Here is an 18,212-nt window from a genome sequence, read left to right as displayed (position 1 = left end):
AATGAAACGTGGACTACCTTCCCTTGGCCTCCAGATGGCACCTTGCCGGCACGACGGAACAGACGGGCCTTTGGGGACAGGCAGAGCTGTCTCCGTCCATTCACAGAAGACGATGGCGTGGACCCCAATGATTCTGATATCGACCCAGGTCAGCATGCCATCGCCGGAAAGGCCTGTTCTCGGTTCTTCTCAAGAGCCAGGATAGTAGATCCCTGCAGGGGACCGAGGGGAGAAGGCAAACAAGAAGAGCCACTTGTCTTTCCCCGGCTTCAGCATATGTACAAAGGAAAGCTCCCAGCTCCATCACATGTCCCCTCGCCCCTGGGGACCCAAGGAGTTTCTTTTCTTTTTTTGGGGGGGTGTTTCAGAGTTCCAATCCAAACCAAAGTCACTGCTATCGAACTGATGCTGAATCATGGCAGCCCTATAGAACTAGGGCAGAACTGCCCCAGTGGAGTTCTGAGACTGTAACTCTTTATGGGAGTAGAAAGCTCATAGTCTTTCTCCCTCAGAGTAGCTGGTGGTTTTGAACTCCCGACCTTGTGGTTAACAGTGAGACTTGTAATTGCTATGCCACCAGGGCTGCTCTATTGCAGGCTTAGTGGTTGAATAAATATATATTGGAGGGAGGGATGATTTTGAAAGATTCTGAGAGGTGAATTGAATTTATGGACTTAGATATTTGGTCTGTATGTGCCCTTGTGCATTTGACTGGCATGCAGTAGGGAGGCAAGAAATCTAGCAAGTATTGGTAAGATGCCAGGCTATTTCTGTTAGCAATTATGAGCTTAAGACAAGAATGTGTGTGTAAATTTTGTTAGGAATCAAAACCTTTCTTGCCCTCCTACTCACTTGTCATGAGTGTGCATGTCTTGTGTTTCCTTTGACTTTATTGTGACTACTCAGAAATCATTCGAAACATGTTCACCTTTTAAAACTAAAAGCGTGCTGGATGGGGGAGAGATCGCTGTGGTAGGTTCTCAAGCAGGTCAGCACACAGACATGGCCTGTGTCATAAAATACTCTAAGGCTGACTGGCTCCCCTGGATGGCGATGTGGCACTCCTGTTGTGCCCCCTGATTTTCTACTCTGGCTAGACAAAAACTCAAAGGCAGAGGCTACTGCCATTCAGTCCTGGGTTCATACCTTTCTCTTGAACATGCGTTTGTCATGAAAGCCCTTTACTTCTTAGACACATTTAGCTTCAAACGAGAGCCTCCAAGGAGGTGGCTGAAGATGTTGGAGGGTGGGGCGTGGCCGCGTTGGACATGTCTAAGGTGACAGGTGACCTTCCCTGTTGGCTTCCACAGAATCGCGAGAAACAGACCTGCTCAGTGGCATGGATGGCAAGGGCTCTTACCAAGTGAAGGGCTGGAAGCTTACCCAGCAACAGTTTGTGGCTCTTTTGTGGAAGAGGCTGCTGATCGCCAAGAGGAGTCGGAAGGGATTCTTTGCTCAGGTGAGAAGTGCTGGTTACGCTCAGTGGGTTAGTCTGGGTCGACTAGAGAAACAAATTCATAATTCTCCTATGTGTTAAGAGAGAACTTTATATCAAAGAATAAATATATATTAAGGAAACGTGCCAGCCCTGTCCAGTTCAAGTCCATAAGTCTGACATTAGCCCATAGGTCCGATACCAGTGTATAAATTCCTCTTCAGACTCACACAACACAGGCAATGATGACGAATACAGGACGAACACAGGCCGGTGGGTGGACAGTCTTGTGGATCCAGTGGCAGTGGAAGCATCTCGGTGCTGGCAGGGCTCTCTACATGCCTCCCCTAGCGCCAGGGCTCTGGGTCTATCCGTGTAACTCCATGTGGTTTGTCAACTGGAACGTGTAGCAGAGTGAGCGTGTTTCTGGCCTCCAGCGAGCTATTTATCTCTGTCCTGCCTCCATAATGAGGTCATCAAGCTGTGACCTGATTGACAGGCTAAACTCCCCCCTTTGCAAGTGGACAGGAGATTATGTAACTGCCACACTCAGGAACTCATGCTTTATGGGCTGGCTGCAGGCTCCCTGACCCTCGGAGGCTGGAGAGAGCATCATTGTTAAGAGATGGGTGTTGGGGTCGGTTGCTCTGCTTTCCTATCCCAGTTCTGCTTCCTGCCAGTCATGTATTTCCTGGCAAATGACTTCTCTCTGCTTCCATTTTCCCCTGTAAAATAGCGATCATCACAGTATTGTGACAGGGTTGTGCTGAGGATTTTGAAAAATATTTTTTAGCGTTTGGATCATGAAAGATGCGTAACCAGGTTAGGAATGTTTAGAAAAACTAGCTTCGCAAATTCCACTTCTGAAATGCAAGATGTTGCGCCAGATGCACTTGACATAGGAATGTCTCGGAAACTTGATCTAACCAAGGACATGAAAATGTATCCAGTACTGCTGCAAAAGATTAAAGGAGGCTTCCATAAGTGGGAGGGTGTTCTATCGTCATGCATTCGAAGACTGAATGTTGCTAAGAGGTCAGCACTACTGGAGTGGTCTAGCGCTTCAACTCGAGACTTCCGGGGACCGTGGAGTGTACTGTCCTTGAAGTGGTCACCACAACTCTTCCCTGCTCGCAGTCATCTTAAAACTGACCCGCGCTGAGCTAGTAAGAACGTCTGCCTTGAATACCGTGCTCTTTGAGGGGAAGACATTATGTGTGTCATAACATGGAAACAGTAAGTGACACGGTTAGATAGCATCCTTAGGTAGGGCAGTGAGGTCGTGCTAATGACGGAGAGCGAAGGGAGAGCGTGACTCGTCGCCCAACTTGAACAATGGTCAGTTTCCCTAACCTGTACATGTAGGAACTGGGAATTCGTAGGTGTTTTCCTGCCTGTTTACTCAACAACAACAGAATGCAGAAAGTAACACATGCCTGGCAGGAGTTTGGCTGTGGGCCCTGACTCCTCAGTCCTGTGCAGGTGGCTCTGGGAAGCTAACTGGACTTGTTGAGACATGTCCCTTGGCCTTCTTGCGGATCCGTGATCGTCTCCTTTCTCCCCTCTCCCTGCGCTATAGATTGTGCTGCCAGCTGTGTTTGTGTGCATCGCCCTGGTATTCAGCTTGATCGTGCCGCCCTTCGGCAAGTACCCGAGCCTGGAGCTGCAGCCTTGGATGTACAACGAGCAGTACACGTTTATCAGGTGTGTGCGTGCCCTCTGAACCCACAGAGAGAGCAGTGCTCGGGCCGTGGTCCCTGTGCTGAGGGTCAGGGGTCAGGGGCTCAGGGGTTGGATTGGAGGATCACACAGTAGAATGGGTTCCGTCAGCTGTGGCTAAGACACACCCACTCCCACATACCGCAGTCTCCTATCAGATGTGAAGAACAGCAGTGGACAAACCTGGACGAATAGGCCAGTCCTTGATCGCCTCTTTGAGTCCCTCTCCTCTTGATACTATCTTGTCAGGGATAGGCTGGTGTGGGTTAGGAAGAATAATGTACTCTCACGAAATTTACCATTAAGCGACAATAGATTTGGATTTTCGTAATTGGGTTTTAACTTCGTGGCTGAGTCAAACGATTTCCATATATTGGTAAACCATACCACCTTCAAAAAAGTTCATGCTCCATTTTTAGCACAGTACCATGCATGTCTTTATCATCTAGCTAGTATTTGTTCTTTAGATAAAAATACTCTAACTTTTACTAAACCAGTGCCTCAAGTATTTCTGCACCTTGTTAGACAGGTATCTTTATGTATCCCATTCCCTTGGGAGGGGAAATGGGTCAGCGACATTAAAGGGAAGGTGTGTGTGTGTGTGTGTGTGTGTGTGTGTGTGTGTGTTGTGGTCTCTTTCTCTCTAAACACGCATGCTCCTTATACTTCACAGAGAAAATAGCTTACACTTTCCTTTCCAAGCTGCTGACCCTGTATCTCGTAGGCTTGTGGAGTACGGGTTTGCTTTGTGTTTGTGAGTTAAACTCATCCTTTTTTGTATTTTCTGGCTCCCCGTACAGTAATGATGCTCCTGAGGACGTGAGCACCCAGCAGCTCTTGAACGCCCTCACTAAGGACCCTGGCTTCGGAACCCGATGCATGGCAGGGGACCCAATTCCGTAAGTCCCATGTTCAGCCCGGAGCCCCGCGTGGCCGGCTTCCTGGGCCTGTTGCCTGGCTTGATCTCCACACCTTGCATGGACCTGCTGCACGCCACCTTTTCACGGCTACCAGTTGTTCTTTTGACTTGTTCTTTATCTTAAAGGAAAGAGCACATGAAATACAATACAGTAGCCTCACCGAACTATGTAGGAACAAGCGTTTGGTGTGTCTTCCAATGTCCTTTGGAATAAATCATTATAGATATTATTCATTATTTTAGAGGCTTAATAGTTAACTTGAATAGCACGTTCCACTTAGTGGTCAACTCCTTTCCCTTCTCGCCCCCGCAGCAGCCCTGTAAGCGTACACCAGGAACGGGCTGCCACTCTGTGACATTTGCAGCCTAGCTCCTCGATCCTTGATCCTTTCACTCAACAGCAAGATGACATACTAATGTTCACAAAATGTACATTTTACACTTTGAGATTTGCATATGTTTTACATACTTACCTTCACTTTACACTTTGAGATTTGCATATGTTTTACATACTTACCTTCACTTTACACTTTGAGATTTGCATATTTTTTACATACTTCACTTTACACTTTGAGATTTGCATATTTTTTACATACTTACCTTCACTTTACACTTTGAGATTTGCATATTTTTTACATACTTTACCTTCACTTTTTTTTTAAGTTGGCATGCTAGAAATTCAGGGATATATCAAATGACCTCAAATGTGTGGCTGAAGGTATGCCAGGGGATCATCGTGTGAAGAGAACTGAGACGCTTAAGCGGGAGCCCAGGGCTGGTGCAGTGAGTGGGTCCAGGCGTCTCAGGACTGATTTTGCAGCTGTGGCGGCTAAACGACAGGCATCGCTGAGAGCATTGGGGAGCTGCCGGATGACTAGAGAAAGACGTGTGAGTTTCAGCTGTTAAAGAGGGGAAGATGGTTGGTCCTGGAAAAGGCAGAGCAAGGAATGTGGTAACTGGACATGCAAAGTTCCAGAGGAGATTTTCAGATGTATACTTACGAGGTCCCTTGTTGAAAGTCTTTGCTGTGGAGGAGATTCCAAGTTATGGTGGCCCTGGTTCATTCTTATTAAATGAGTAGTCACTAAATTTTCATTAGTACGTACGGAGTGGTGAACTTTGGTTCCGAGCAGCAGGATGATCCCAGTGGACAAGGACACAGACACGCCTGTCTGGATTTCATAGTGCCTTTGATGGGGTTTCATATAAACACTTTAGAGGCAAGAGAGACTAATATAAGTAAGTGGATTCACAGATTGCCACGAACCCGATGGAGTCGTGGATTGATGCCAGGCTAGGTATTATAACCCACAGGGATAGGCGGGCACCGACAGAGCTAGCCTGGCAGCAGAGGGTTCACAGCATGGAGGCACCACAGGGCATTTGTTAAAGGCAGCCGGAAGGAACGGCCTCCCAGCATTCTGTAAACCCCTTAATTGAAAATCGAATTTGAGTTTTTAAAAAAGTGATAGGACCAAGATAAATTTGATCGGGACCCCCATCAAATTGTGGAATTTAACTTGTAGCCTTTTGTCTCCATCTCTCAGCTTTTGAAGGTGTTACGGATGAGCTCCAGGTGGCTTAGTGCATGTCTTAGTGTGACCTTCTCATTTAGTGGAGACAAGTGAAAGCGAGAACTAGACAGCCTTCCACTGCTCAGTTGATTTTTTTTTTATTACATGTAAGAATAATACAAAGACTAGCCTTGCTCTAATCATAGAATTTTAGAACAGGAAAGGCAATTGAAGGGACTTGTTGAAACAAATCGTTTTATACTTTCACCTGTTGAGAAAAGTCGTGAGGGGCCGAGTGACTGACTGAAGAACACATGAGTTCATAGCCTGAGCCAGGGGAGATAGGCCTTGGCTTTGGCTTCCTGAGATGCTTACAAATCACCGAGTTTCTCATGCACCAAGCACTCATTTTGGCATAGAGGAGGTAGTCCCCCAGCTTGCCACTTATTTTAAAACATATATTGGATCTTGCAATTATCCACCAGAAGTCTACGCAGAGAGCATACAATTCGGAGTGTCGACCTGGTTTCCATGATCTGGCCCTTGCTTATCGGCTCATCACCCTTCCTCTTAATGCACTGTCTTCCAGACGCACTACTCTCTGCTGGTTTTGAATAGAGAAAGCGCATTCCTTCTTTGGGCTTTTGTACCTGAACCGTCTGCTTGTAAGGCTCCTTCCCTCCAAAGTCTTTGCCTGGCTTCTTCCTTCTCTGTTGCAGCATTGCCTCCTTCGGGAACTATTTTCTAGCAAAATTAGCCCCAATTCTTCCCAGTCGCTCTTACCTGACCTTGCATTGTGTTTGACTGTCCACACTTATATTAGTCCCAGCGGTATAGGAGGGTTTTGTTTTGTTTGTTTTTTAAGTTTATTTGATTCATTTGTTTGTCTGTTTTCTCCTCTGGGAGGAGAATAAGTACTCAATCTTGCTTGCCCCCAGTTCTCAATTACACACCTCTGACACCTAGTAAATGCTCCATGAATGCATGTCAAGTGAACAAATGCGTGATTAGCAGTGTGCGGGCTCATTGGAATGAATGATGTTCAATATCGGAGCAATTAGGGTTTCTTTGAGTTCCGGGACTTTCTCTGTACACCTTTTGCAACTGCTCGTGCTGTGGCGGGGTCAGTGAAATGGGATTGTGCTTGCCTTTTCCAAATCATGAGGGAATCGGTGCATGTTTGGGGGAGTTCCTTACTAATCCTGTGCTCCAGACACGAGAGAAGAGTTGGCAGTCTTGGATGACACCCCCCCGCCCCCGGCTTGGTATTCCTTTGCAGAGAAATGCCCTGCTTGGTGGGAGAGGAGGAGTGGACCACGGCCTCGGTCCCCCAGACCATCATGGACCTCTTCCAGAATGGGAACTGGACGATGGAGAGCCCTTCGCCTGTCTGCCAGTGTAGTAGTGACAAAATTAAGAAGATGCTGCCCGTGTGTCCTGCGGGGGCGGGGGGCCTGCCTCCTCCACAGGTGAGTCTCTCAGAGTGCCTCTGAGCAGTTGCAGACCCAGTAGCTTCTACTTAGGGATCAGGAATGTAAGCAATATCATCCCAATGGGGTTGATTTCCTCCTTGGTCTTAATTTTTGGCATATGAAGACACATGCAGTTCTTTGAGGGCCAGGAGTGTGGACTGGTCGTTCTACAGCTGGAGGAGTGTGTTTCTGCATTTTGAAAAGCCAGCCTAGGTTTACATATTTGTGTGAATTAAAGCAGAAGCAAACCACTGTAGGTAATTGGCTTGGGGAGGACACGCTTAAGGCCTCTCGTACAATGGCGATCTCTCAGAAGCACTAGTCGGGAACGTGGTAGACTTGGCTTTCATTCCTGGTTCTCCCACAAATGAGCTGATGGTCTTGGACAGACCACTTATTCTCCCTGCACCCTTGCCCTCAAGTGTGGATGGGAGAGGCTAGACCAGAAAACTCCTCTGGTCTTGTCAATTCAACCACTTCTCAGATGCTGAGTGCGGAAGGAGTTCTGAGTCATGTTTTCTGAGAATAACTTCAGGAAGAGGTTTATTATTGTTAGCTCTGTTTCTTTATAGACTTCCGGTTGTAGGGAGAGAAAAAGCATATTTAAGAGAAACCCTGATTATATCTCTGAATTAATGGGTAATCTATTCATCACGATTCTCCATGGAATAAAAAATAATTCACTAGATAGAGTCAAAGATGCTTCTCCATAAAAACCACTTGTGACTGTAAAGAAGCACATTTCGATGCACGCTGCTCAGTTGTTTAGAATCGTTTTCTGGGCAAGGCTTGGCCTGCCATAGTGAAGGCCATTGCCAAGTGTGGGAACCAGCTCACAACCGGATGGGTCCTAAAGGATGGCTGTGTAATAGAAGTGAATAATTATACAGACATCAGACAAGGCATCCAAGGACTCTCTTCTTCCAATGCAGCAGGGCACACAGAGATTGAGCAGAGGGGAGTGGTCTGGTCCTTGAGCAGAGAGAACAAAAGAAACACGTCTGCTCCTATAGAGAAAGGCCATGGGCTTGTACGAGGTATCATTAAAGTGGCACTGTTATGGGAGGAGACTGTGGGAATGGTTTTTAATTAGGAGAATGTGACTGGGACTCCGTTACAACTCACAAATGTGAAGACCCCATCCACTCAGAGTCCTGGCCTCCCAGGCTTCCTCAATCATGGGCACAGAGAATCCGTCCACATACACTCTCTTCCTGGTCCTCAGTTTCCCACAGCCTGAGCTCCCGTCCCACAGTGGTGCACACGTGAAGGGCAGGTGCCGCTCTCGTTCTTGGTTTGTTTTCTGTCCCAATTCTGCTCCATTAAGACGCATGTGCTTGGTTTTTATGTGGCGACAGAGAAAACAGAAAACGGCAGACATCCTGCAGAACCTGACGGGAAGAAACATTTCCGATTATCTGGTGAAGACCTATGTGCAGATCATTGCCAAAAGGTGAGTAGTCCGTACATGTGGTTTTACCTTTCCCGTCACTGCTTAGAGCAACTCGCATTTGAGAAGAGTAGACTGGAGCGGTCAGGGAAGCAGCAGCTTTGAGCTGCTTCTGGGTGCTAGAAGGTTACGGCAGTTTCCCAAACGAGAAGACATGATGAAAGGTAGTGTGGGTCAGAGTGCAAACAAATCCGGGTTCAGATTCGAATCCAGCCTCTGATGAGCATCTTGGTAGGGGGGCAACCGATTGCCCTTTGTTGTTGTAAAATGTGCTAATCCCGTGGTGAGCTTTACATGAGATGATAAATACCGAATGTCTTGGATAGTCTGTCATGGATGGAATTTACGATATTATGTGACCCCATGAGCAGATCCTTTGGCTGAATCAGCAGCCTGCCATGGCTCTGAGCTCATGGAAGAGCCATGCAGATTCCTGAAACATCACAGTCGACTGCTGAAGTTCTACTTGCCCTTTTATTCTACTTGGTTGGTTGGGCCTTTCCATTCGGATTTCTGCATGACTTCAAGTGAAAGCAACCCACTGCCATAGAATCAGTTCAGACGTGTACCCTCCGTAGGGTCCTGAGGCTATAAATCTTTCTGAGACAGCCTGCCACATCTTTCTCACACAGAGCAGTAGTTGGGTTTGAACCACCAACCTTACCGCTAGTGACTCAGGATTTCTCCAACAGTGCGACCTGTGCTTCTTAAATGACAACAAACAAGTAAACAGACGCCCACCAAACTACACTCACTGCCCTGGAGTCCCTGTAGGACCAATGTATGGTTAAAGCTAATGGCAGCGTGTTTTACCGAAAGAGGCGTGATGCCACTCTGCATGCCATCCATCTTGGAAGGGTTCCTTCAACTTGAAAAAGTTACATTTTCAATAACATGCTGCTCATGGCCATGTGCACCCTCTCTTGATCGACAGGTGGTTTTCAAATTGTTTTAATTAATCCAAAACATGATTCTCATATAAATAATTTTAAGATGAACAGGAAAAAAAGGTCATACCAATTAGTTTCTGTTTAATTGGCAGAAACTTACGAAGCCCCCCCGATCCTAGGATCATGCCTGTCCCATTGTCGTTTCCTTAGCTAGATGTTTATTCCATTTTGCTTCATTAGGAGCGGGATTAAAGCTTTGAACTGATTTTGGTTTCTTCATCTTTGTCGTTTGTAGCTTAAAGAACAAGGTCTGGGTGAATGAATTTAGGTAAGTTGAGCTCGGCTTTTGGTTTTCCTTGCTTCCTCTAGCTTGGGGGTTTCATTTTGGTGCAGAAATCTTGGATGGAGAACTGGGGACTATCTGGAATTCACATTCTCTCAGGTGCTGCCTCATGTGGGGCAGACAAAGGCCCCAGGCCCACCTGTTACGGGGTGTGAGCATTTTCCCTGGGTGTCCAGCTGTCATTTCAGAGGCCTATAAAGAATTAGGCAAACAGGTTGCCTCGAGGAGTTCAGAAATCTCAGGCGGGGAGGGGGGGGGTGTTGCTTAGGGATTTCACAGGAAGCATTTTATTATCAAGGGAATACCTAACCTAGTGTTAACTCTTACCCCAAATCGGATTCCCTGAGGATCTTAGTGACCTGGAGACAGTTTTTCAGGCCTTTGACGTCGGTTCAAGGAGTCCCTGCAGAGGAGCGAGAAGACTAGCTCCGGAGTTATCCCCATTGCTTTCCAATTCCACTTACCAGTCTCTTGGGGTTGGGAAGGACCGGGTGGGACTAGGGAAGGAAGAGGGAGGGAAGAATCCTTGGAGGGCTTTTGTTCCTCCTGGACAATGAGAACACGTAAGCAGTTTCCCTGGGGGACCTCACCACTTGTCACTGTTTTCCAGCTTTCCTCATTGCCTTTTCCTCAAGTCGCCAGGACTTGTGGAATCCTGATCAGGGCAGACACAGATGCCTACAGTGGCCCTTACCCTCAGGATGAGCCCCAAAGTAGGCTCTTACTGGCTAGTTCTATGTGGCTCACTCTTCTCCAGTCCCCAACACACACAGACATATTCACCCTGAGTCCACCTCTGCTTGCTCCTGATCCAAGTTCAGGATGAAGCTGCCAGGCCAGGAGGCACATCTGTAAGATCAATAATCATTTTTCCTCCGTCTCTCAGAAGTCTTAACTCTGTATATCATCAGGCCCAAGTTCCCCTCCTGGCACCCCCCTTAGTTTCTATCAGTGCCCTGGGCAGAAACCTTTAAAGTTAAGCAGTTGCTGGAACCCAGCGGAGGAGGCTGAGGTAGAAAGTTCCCCGAGTCTACCTCTGGCCCTCCTTTGAGTAGGAGATTTTCCTAAAGGCCGCCTGTACACGCCTGGCACCTGCTGCCGAGTGATGCATCATTGTGCACCTCCTAACCTGTGCGTCAATGGCATGCTGCTCTTTAGGTACGGCGGCTTCTCCCTGGGCGCCAGTCGTTCCCAAGCACTTCCTCCGAGCGAAGAAGTCAATAATGCCATCGAGCAAATGAAGAAACACTTGAAGCTGGCCAAGGTACAGTACCCATGCTAAGGCATGCCGGAAAAATGGGCCCCAGAGCTGCAGGTGGATGGGGACACTTAGTAGGTACATCTGACCACCTAGCAGCGCCTCATTAGCACTGAGTGATCTGACCCCGGCTGAGAGTACTCAGGGTGTATTTAAAAGCATGAAAGTGTAAATGTGAAACACATTCGGAGATTTAAACATTCTCCAAATCACTAGTTTATTCTGAATCCAGTCAGTGGGTCAGTCCACAGACTTCAAATATATTTTCCCTCAACTGGAAATGGATCACACTTTTTTGGGTGCTATTTTTGTTTTTCAAAGCTGCCAGGGCTGGTCTTTAAGATCGAATCAATATCCATTTCGTTTCCCTGCACCTCTGTTCTTGGTTTTCAGTGAGCACGTGGGTGTCCGATGACACGGACGCCAGCATCCTCGCTGTGGTCTGCGCTCTGTGCCTCAGCCTTGAAAGCACAGCGCTGTCATGTAGCTGACTCACCTGCACCCGCAGTGTGGCGGTGGCTCTGGCGATGATGCCCAGGGACCATGCTGAGCCATTTCCACCACTGATCGCTGCATGTCCACATCCGGGCACTTTGAATCATGAGGTGTCCCTAGGATTCCTTCGAGCCTTGCGGAACATGCACATGGTTGTCAGCGACCATTTGTGCCCTGGGTTCACATGGAATTTCAGTGGATGAGGGAGGAGGTTGACTTTTTTTCGATACATTTTAAACTCAAACTGCTCCTTCCTTGTGTGAACATCACAGCCAACCCGGCTCTCTCTTGTTCATAGGACAGTTCTGCAGATCGGTTTCTCAGCAGCTTGGGGAGGTTCATGACGGGACTGGACACCAGAAATAACGTCAAGGTAAAGCCTGGTCTGTCTTCCAGTAAACTCTAGGTGGATAATGATGCTGACATTCCCTGAAGTTTTAATCAACCCATGAGAACGTTTAAGGGACTGTTCATGATAGGAGCGCATCCTTGAAACTTTTCTAAGGAAGTAGAATTGTATGTAGGTAGTGTATAGCGGTATGTATAGTGTAGGTACAGTGGTTAGGAAGTATGTATAGTGGTATATAGAGAGGTTAGGAGGTATGTATAGGGAACGGTCAACCGTTCGAAACCTCCAGCCGTCCCAAGAAAGAAAGATGAGGCTTTCTAATCCCTAAAAAATTACAGTCTCAGCAACCAGGAGAGAATCAATACGAGTCACGCCGAGCCCCAGGGCAGTGCGTAATCACACAGCTCTCACAGAGGTTTTGGGGGAATGAAATGAGGTAAACATACAAAGTACTCGGCACAGTGCCGGGTCACGTGGTCAGCGCCCAGTCTACCTGGCCACTCTCCTTACTTTGCCATGTTCCTGTTGGCATGGTACGAGACGGAGATTACCTCCCTGTTTTGTGTGTACTTTGTACGTGCACTTGCCCCTGGAAGCCAGGCTGGGTGTTACATGCTATTGGTTTGCTTTATTTCAGGTGTGGTTTAACAACAAGGGCTGGCATGCCATCAGCTCTTTCCTGAACGTCATCAACAATGCCATTCTCCGGGCCAACCTGCAGAAGGGAGAGAACCCAAGCGAGTATGGGATTACTGCTTTCAACCACCCTCTGAATCTCACCAAGCAGCAGCTCTCCGAAGTGGCCCTGTAAGTGCAGCCTTGCCCGGGTGGGTGGTGTGGGGGCAGGGAGACGAGAGGGCGTTGGGAGGGGGAGCAGAGGGAGCAGTGTGTAGCTGGCTGTATGGCCACGGGTGGGAGAGTTTGCATCTTGGCGCCTCTCGGTTGACCCAGGCTCTAGGCAGAAAAGATCAGGTTCTGAGTTGGCTGAAGGGGCTTCTTGAACTGAGAATGAGAAATGACACTAATTTGTAAAAATACTACACTTAGTAAATTCAGAGAAAACGACTGAACACGTGCTTAATAAAGCCCTGAAACAATTTAGCTCACCACTACCACAGATGTTTAATAATAATCAGCTTTGTTTATTTTGAGAGCTCTCTTCTGTATTTGGTGAAACATGTCTTATTAGCCAAATTGTATTTTTAATACTTGAATTTACTCCCTGAGCCCTAATTCTTTGGATAAGAATTCTAAACTTGTTGTCAAGTTCAAAGCCAGCATGTTCTTGGATAAATCATACCTTCTTTGGAGTCATAAATCTGGTCTCCAAAACTTAATAGTGTATGATATTAAATGAGATAATTCCTGTCAGTGGTCAAGTCCATTGCCTGGCACGTAGCTGATATGAAAGTGTGTGATACACACACACGGTGTCTTTCCTGTACGGGAGTTTCACGTAGCACTTCTGCTTACCTTCTACAGCAACAGTTCTCAACCTGTGGGTGGCGACCCCTTTGGGGATCAAACGACCCTCTGAGGGGTCGCCCGATTTATAACAGTAGCAAATTGACAGTTATGAAGTAGCAGCAAAAATTTTATAGTTGGGGGTCACCACCACATGAGGAACTGTATGAAAGGGTTGTGGCATTCGGAAGGTTGAGAACCGCTATTCTAGAGGATACCAGAAGATCCACTAGGAATTTGATAGCAAGACCTTTCTAAATGGACTTAGAAGACAGTTCTTAAGCAGGAAATTTTAATTGCTTAGATTGATCTGCTACGTACTGTATTTTAAAATTTTGTTGCAGCCTGAAAAAGTGAAGTTATTGGAAAAGTTTCACTCTGATCTTTCTGCTCTTCTTAAGTGTCCAAGTCACATTAGTCCTTTGTGTGTGACAATTTACATCCTGTTGCTCTTTCAAGAGCAGGCGCAGTGGATGCTGGGTGGGCAGACTCAGTGGATGCTGGGTGGGCAGGCGCAGTGGATGCTGGGTGGGCAGACTCAGTGGATGCTGGGTGGGCAGGCGCAGTGGATGCTGGGTGGGCAGGCGCAGTGGATGCTGGGTGGGCAGGCGCAGTGGATGCTGGGTGGGCAGGCGCAGTGGATGCTGGGTGGGCAGGCGCAGTGGATGCTGGGTGGGCAGGCGCAGTGGATGCTGGGTGGGCAGGCGCAGTGGATGCTGGGTGGGCAGGCTAAGTGGATGCTGGGTGGGCAGGCGCAGTGGATGCTGGGTGGGCAGACTCAGTGGATGCTGGGTGGGCAGGCTCAGTGGATGCTGGGTGGGCAGGCTCAGTGGATGCTGGGTCGGCAGGCGCAGTGGATGCTGGGTGGGCAGACTCAGTGGATGCTGGGTCGGCAGGCTCAGTGGATGCTGGGTGGGCAGGCGCAGTGGATGCTGGGTGGGCAGGCGCAGTGGATGCTGGGTGGGCAGGCTCAGTGGATGCTGGGTGGGCAGGCGCAGTGGATGCTGGGTGGGCAGGCTCAGTGGATGCTGGGTGGGCAGGCGCAGTGGATGCTGGGTGGGCAGGCGCAGTGGATGCTGGGTGGGCAGACTCAGTGGATGCTGGGTGGGCAGGCTCAGTGGATGCTGGGTGGGCAGGCTCAGTGGATGCTGGGTGGGCAGGCTCAGTGGATGCTGGGTGGGCAGGCTCAGTGGATGCTGGGTGGGCAGGCTCAGTGGATGCTGGGTGGGCAGGCTCAGTGGATGCTATTCTGTTGCTCTCAGACTTCTTTCAGCAGTTACATCTAGCGGTAGATGCTGTTTTATCCCCGTGAAGGATGTTTTGTGCTTGAATTTTCAGTCCTTCAGAAAGTGGTCATCCTTTAACTGTGAATAAAATAAATTTTATGAACAGATACTTTCCCTGGATTGTGCTTCAGATCTTCGTGTGTATTTATGTGTGTATGTATATATGTGTGTGTGTATGGGTGTGCCAAGAGAGAGGATATGTGTGATTGTGGATATGTGTGCGCATCTATATTGATTGAGCCTGTAATGACATCAGAGGCCCCTCCGGTTCTTACTACCTTTTTGGTCTGTTTTGTTCGGTTTCCAGGATGACCACCTCAGTGGACGTGCTTGTTTCCATCTGTGTCATCTTTGCGATGTCCTTCGTCCCGGCCAGCTTTGTCGTGTTCCTGATCCAAGAGCGGGTCAGCAAGGCGAAGCACCTGCAGTTCATCAGCGGGGTGAAGCCCGTCATTTACTGGCTCTCCAATTTTGTCTGGGATATGGTAAGCACGCTGGCCTGCTGGCTCTTTGGAAGTCTCCACCAGGGCACGTCTTGGATGTTCAAGGGAGTAACAGAACCTGGCTCCGCCAGGAAGCGTTCCGCTTGTTCTACAGATGTGTGGGGAGGGAGGAGACAGGCAGTCGTAAACTTTCAGGATAGGGCACTGACGGCATGCCGGAGAGTCAATATGTGTCCACGCTAACTGTAATGACCGCCATCACCAACCAGCCCATTTCCGAAGTGAAAAGTTTTTAAAGGAAATGTGGAGGTAGAAGGGCCTTCGTCAGAATTCTAAGCCAATGCCTCTTAACTTCTCTGCGAGGTTTTTATCCCCAGAACCAGGGCATGCTTAGCCTTAATAGGAAGCCCATCTATATCGTTTGAGAATTCCGTATATTTTGTACCAGGTGTAACATGTTATTTGGACTAATATGGAGAGCTTAAGGTGTTCTGAAGTTCTAATTATGGTAACGTGGGACTGCAACATATCTCCCTGTGACTTTCCTCAGTCGGAAGCCATGGAGAGGGAACCTAATTCATTTCTCACTGGGCAATCCCTGGAATATTGGAAGATAATTCTTATTTAAGCCAAGTTTCCCCAGACATAAGACGAGGCCTAAAACAACACCTTTTCGTCACTAAAGCACGGCCCAAGTGTGAGCAGTGATGACGACCACGACGATGATGATGATGTGTGTGTTCAGACTTGTCACTCTTCGGGTCTGTTCGCTTCTTGATGACCATTCTCCATATTGCTAATGTCCCATTGAAAGCAAAGTCCAGAGTGCACCTTGCATTCAGGGTACGGTCTGCAGGCTATGAGTCTAGAGGGTGTGGGTCTGCACTCTACGTTTCACACTGCAGCCCAAGGCAAACACACTTTGGAAGCAGTGCTGTCTTACTGGTAACCACCCAGGGATCGTCAGCCTTCATTTCATATGAATGATTGTTAAATCGGCTCTCTCTCATTCTATGCTAATACTGATAAATTGATTGACTTAAAAACCCAACTTCACATTTGTTCTTATTACGCTGCATCTTTAGTGCCTGGTTATTAAAATCTTTTTGATCTTGAGCCATCCATTCAGCAAACGCAGACCGGTTGCTCACTAAGTACTCAGTGTGCACAGGAGATTCAGAGATAAAAGGCGTGGTGTCTGAGCACAAGGACATTGCTTGTCCACCTGTGTTTTCTTGGCCACTCCCTGCTTTGGAGCCTCTGAAATTCGCGATGTCTTCATCGTGGTCGTTGATAAACACATGGATTGGTTCAGCACTGCGGCCCTTCTATCTGCTGACAGACCCACTGATCACTGCGTTGGCTGTGCTTTGTTCTGCCAGCTATGAATTTTCATAATTGTCCTGTAGTCAGGTCTTTATCGCTGCATATTAATGTTTGATACCCTGTCAGGACAGACTTTTAAATTATTCTCAGCGTGATGAAACAATTCTGACATTCATGTTGTGAGTGCTGGTCTCATAAATAGATTACATGTGAGACTGAGCCCGGGCAGGCTATCATATCGCATTAATGATGAAACAGACACAGCCATCTTCGGCAAGCAATAATGGAAGCTTATTTGCTGCCTGTGAAATGGAAATTACTCTGGGAATCCATCGTTCAGCGAGTTTACTGAGCGTGACACGCTGGCTCCGCTGCTGGAAAGGCAGGAAGGGCATGCAGTTTATAAAATCAGCCAAGGGGAACATGCTTGTCAGAGGGCATTGTCCAGTGTTTTGATTGATAGTTTAGGCGACTTCATTAATTCCGAGTTCTTCTCCGATATGTTTATCCACCCTTTCTCGTCCTTTCGGTGAGGACCTGGGATGACTGGTGCGTTCGACTGAGCTCTGAACTTTATTTCCGTGTTTTCACTTTCAGTGCAACTATGTGGTCCCCGCCACGCTGGTCATTATCATCTTCATCTGCTTCCAGCAGAAGTCCTACGTGTCATCCACCAACCTGCCCGTGCTGGCCCTGCTACTTCTGCTGTACGGGTAAGCAAGGGCCTGCGGCTGCGGGAGCTTAGTGGTGCAGGCAGGCGACGCGCAGTGACAGAGAAGGTGGAGGACTCCCGGTCATCGCTGGTCTGTGTGCCTCCCCAGGTGGTCCATCACACCTCTCATGTACCCAGCCTCCTTCGTGTTCAAGATCCCCAGCACGGCCTACGTGGTCCTCACCAGCGTGAACCTGTTCATCGGGATCAACGGCAGTGTGGCCACTTTCGTCCTCGAGCTCTTCACCAACAACGTGAGTGCTGCAGGGAGCGGCCTTGTTGGTCGGGATGCGCGTCTCCGAGGACCAGGGGGCAGCGTTGATTCCATTGGTTACGACCTGGTCACCACTGACCACGCCTGTCCTTTTTCAAATTCTCTCTTTCCTGGATTCACGCGGAAACCCCTCTCTCCTGCTCGCTCTGATCCAGCCTTGTCAATTCTCTTTGGCAACGTTTATTCTGCTTTCTCCTTACATGGTGCCTTTCCCAAGATTTGACCCTCTGCCCTCTTGGCTTTCCGCTTTAGACACTGGCACTAGGTGATGCCACTTATTCCGGAGACCCGTAACACATTTCCTTAGATTTCGAATGCGTTGACCTTTCTCATCCACGCCTTCAGCCTTGATCCTTCCCTTTGGGCTCTAGTTTCATTGCTCACTTGCTTACTGTTTAGCTGACTGGTTCCATTCATTTATAGATCTCGCAAACCAAACATGCTGTAGTCTTCCTCCTCTGAACTTAATATTCTCCCTGTCGTCCTTGGCACCCTGGATGCCCTTGTGGTCCACCCATTCATGTCAGCTCTCAACCTCAGGAGTAGCTCGCATGCTTTGTTTGGCTTATTACCCGCAATTAACTGGTAACTTTATCAATTCTTCCAGTGACAGCAATTTCTTAAAGAATTTCCCTCTTGGTTCCTGTGGTCCAAACCGCTTAGATTGACACACAAAGCCTTTTATAGATGCATGACCTTCCCCCTACCCATCAGTTCTCACCACCCCCTTTCCAAGTACACTCTCAGTTTCAGCTGCAGTTGCCCCGTAGACCCACTGCACTCGCACAGACCAATCAAATGCATGTCCTCTGCCACGGGGTCTGGGTGCACGTCCTCTGCCACGGGGTCTGGGTGCACGTCCT

The 18,212-nt window shown here is 48.2% G+C and overlaps 1 protein-coding gene across 2 annotated transcripts in view; it reads left to right on the top strand.

Annotated features, from left to right (window-relative positions):
* Window positions 1–18,212, top strand: part of ABCA1 (ATP binding cassette subfamily A member 1) — a 127,950-nt gene that overhangs the window by 95,969 nt on the left and 13,769 nt on the right. For both annotated transcript variants that reach the window (XM_075560258.1, XM_075560259.1), the window contains exons 27-39: window positions 35–148; window positions 1,311–1,459; window positions 3,015–3,139; window positions 3,955–4,053; window positions 6,867–7,056; window positions 8,418–8,512; window positions 9,695–9,727; window positions 10,901–11,006; window positions 11,794–11,868; window positions 12,482–12,651; window positions 14,902–15,079; window positions 16,961–17,076; window positions 17,185–17,329. In XM_075560258.1, coding sequence (XP_075416373.1) covers window positions 35–148; window positions 1,311–1,459; window positions 3,015–3,139; window positions 3,955–4,053; window positions 6,867–7,056; window positions 8,418–8,512; window positions 9,695–9,727; window positions 10,901–11,006; window positions 11,794–11,868; window positions 12,482–12,651; window positions 14,902–15,079; window positions 16,961–17,076; window positions 17,185–17,329 — 1,595 coding nt within the window. The remainder of the gene's footprint in view (window positions 1–34; window positions 149–1,310; window positions 1,460–3,014; window positions 3,140–3,954; window positions 4,054–6,866; window positions 7,057–8,417; window positions 8,513–9,694; window positions 9,728–10,900; window positions 11,007–11,793; window positions 11,869–12,481; window positions 12,652–14,901; window positions 15,080–16,960; window positions 17,077–17,184; window positions 17,330–18,212) is intronic.

This window comes from Tenrec ecaudatus, chromosome 10 (assembly GCF_050624435.1).
Source record: "Tenrec ecaudatus isolate mTenEca1 chromosome 10, mTenEca1.hap1, whole genome shotgun sequence".
NCBI classification, from domain to species: Eukaryota; Metazoa; Chordata; class Mammalia; order Afrosoricida; family Tenrecidae; genus Tenrec; species Tenrec ecaudatus.
The sequence above is the reverse complement of the archived record's forward strand: the minus strand, read 5'-3'. Positions and strand labels throughout refer to the sequence as shown.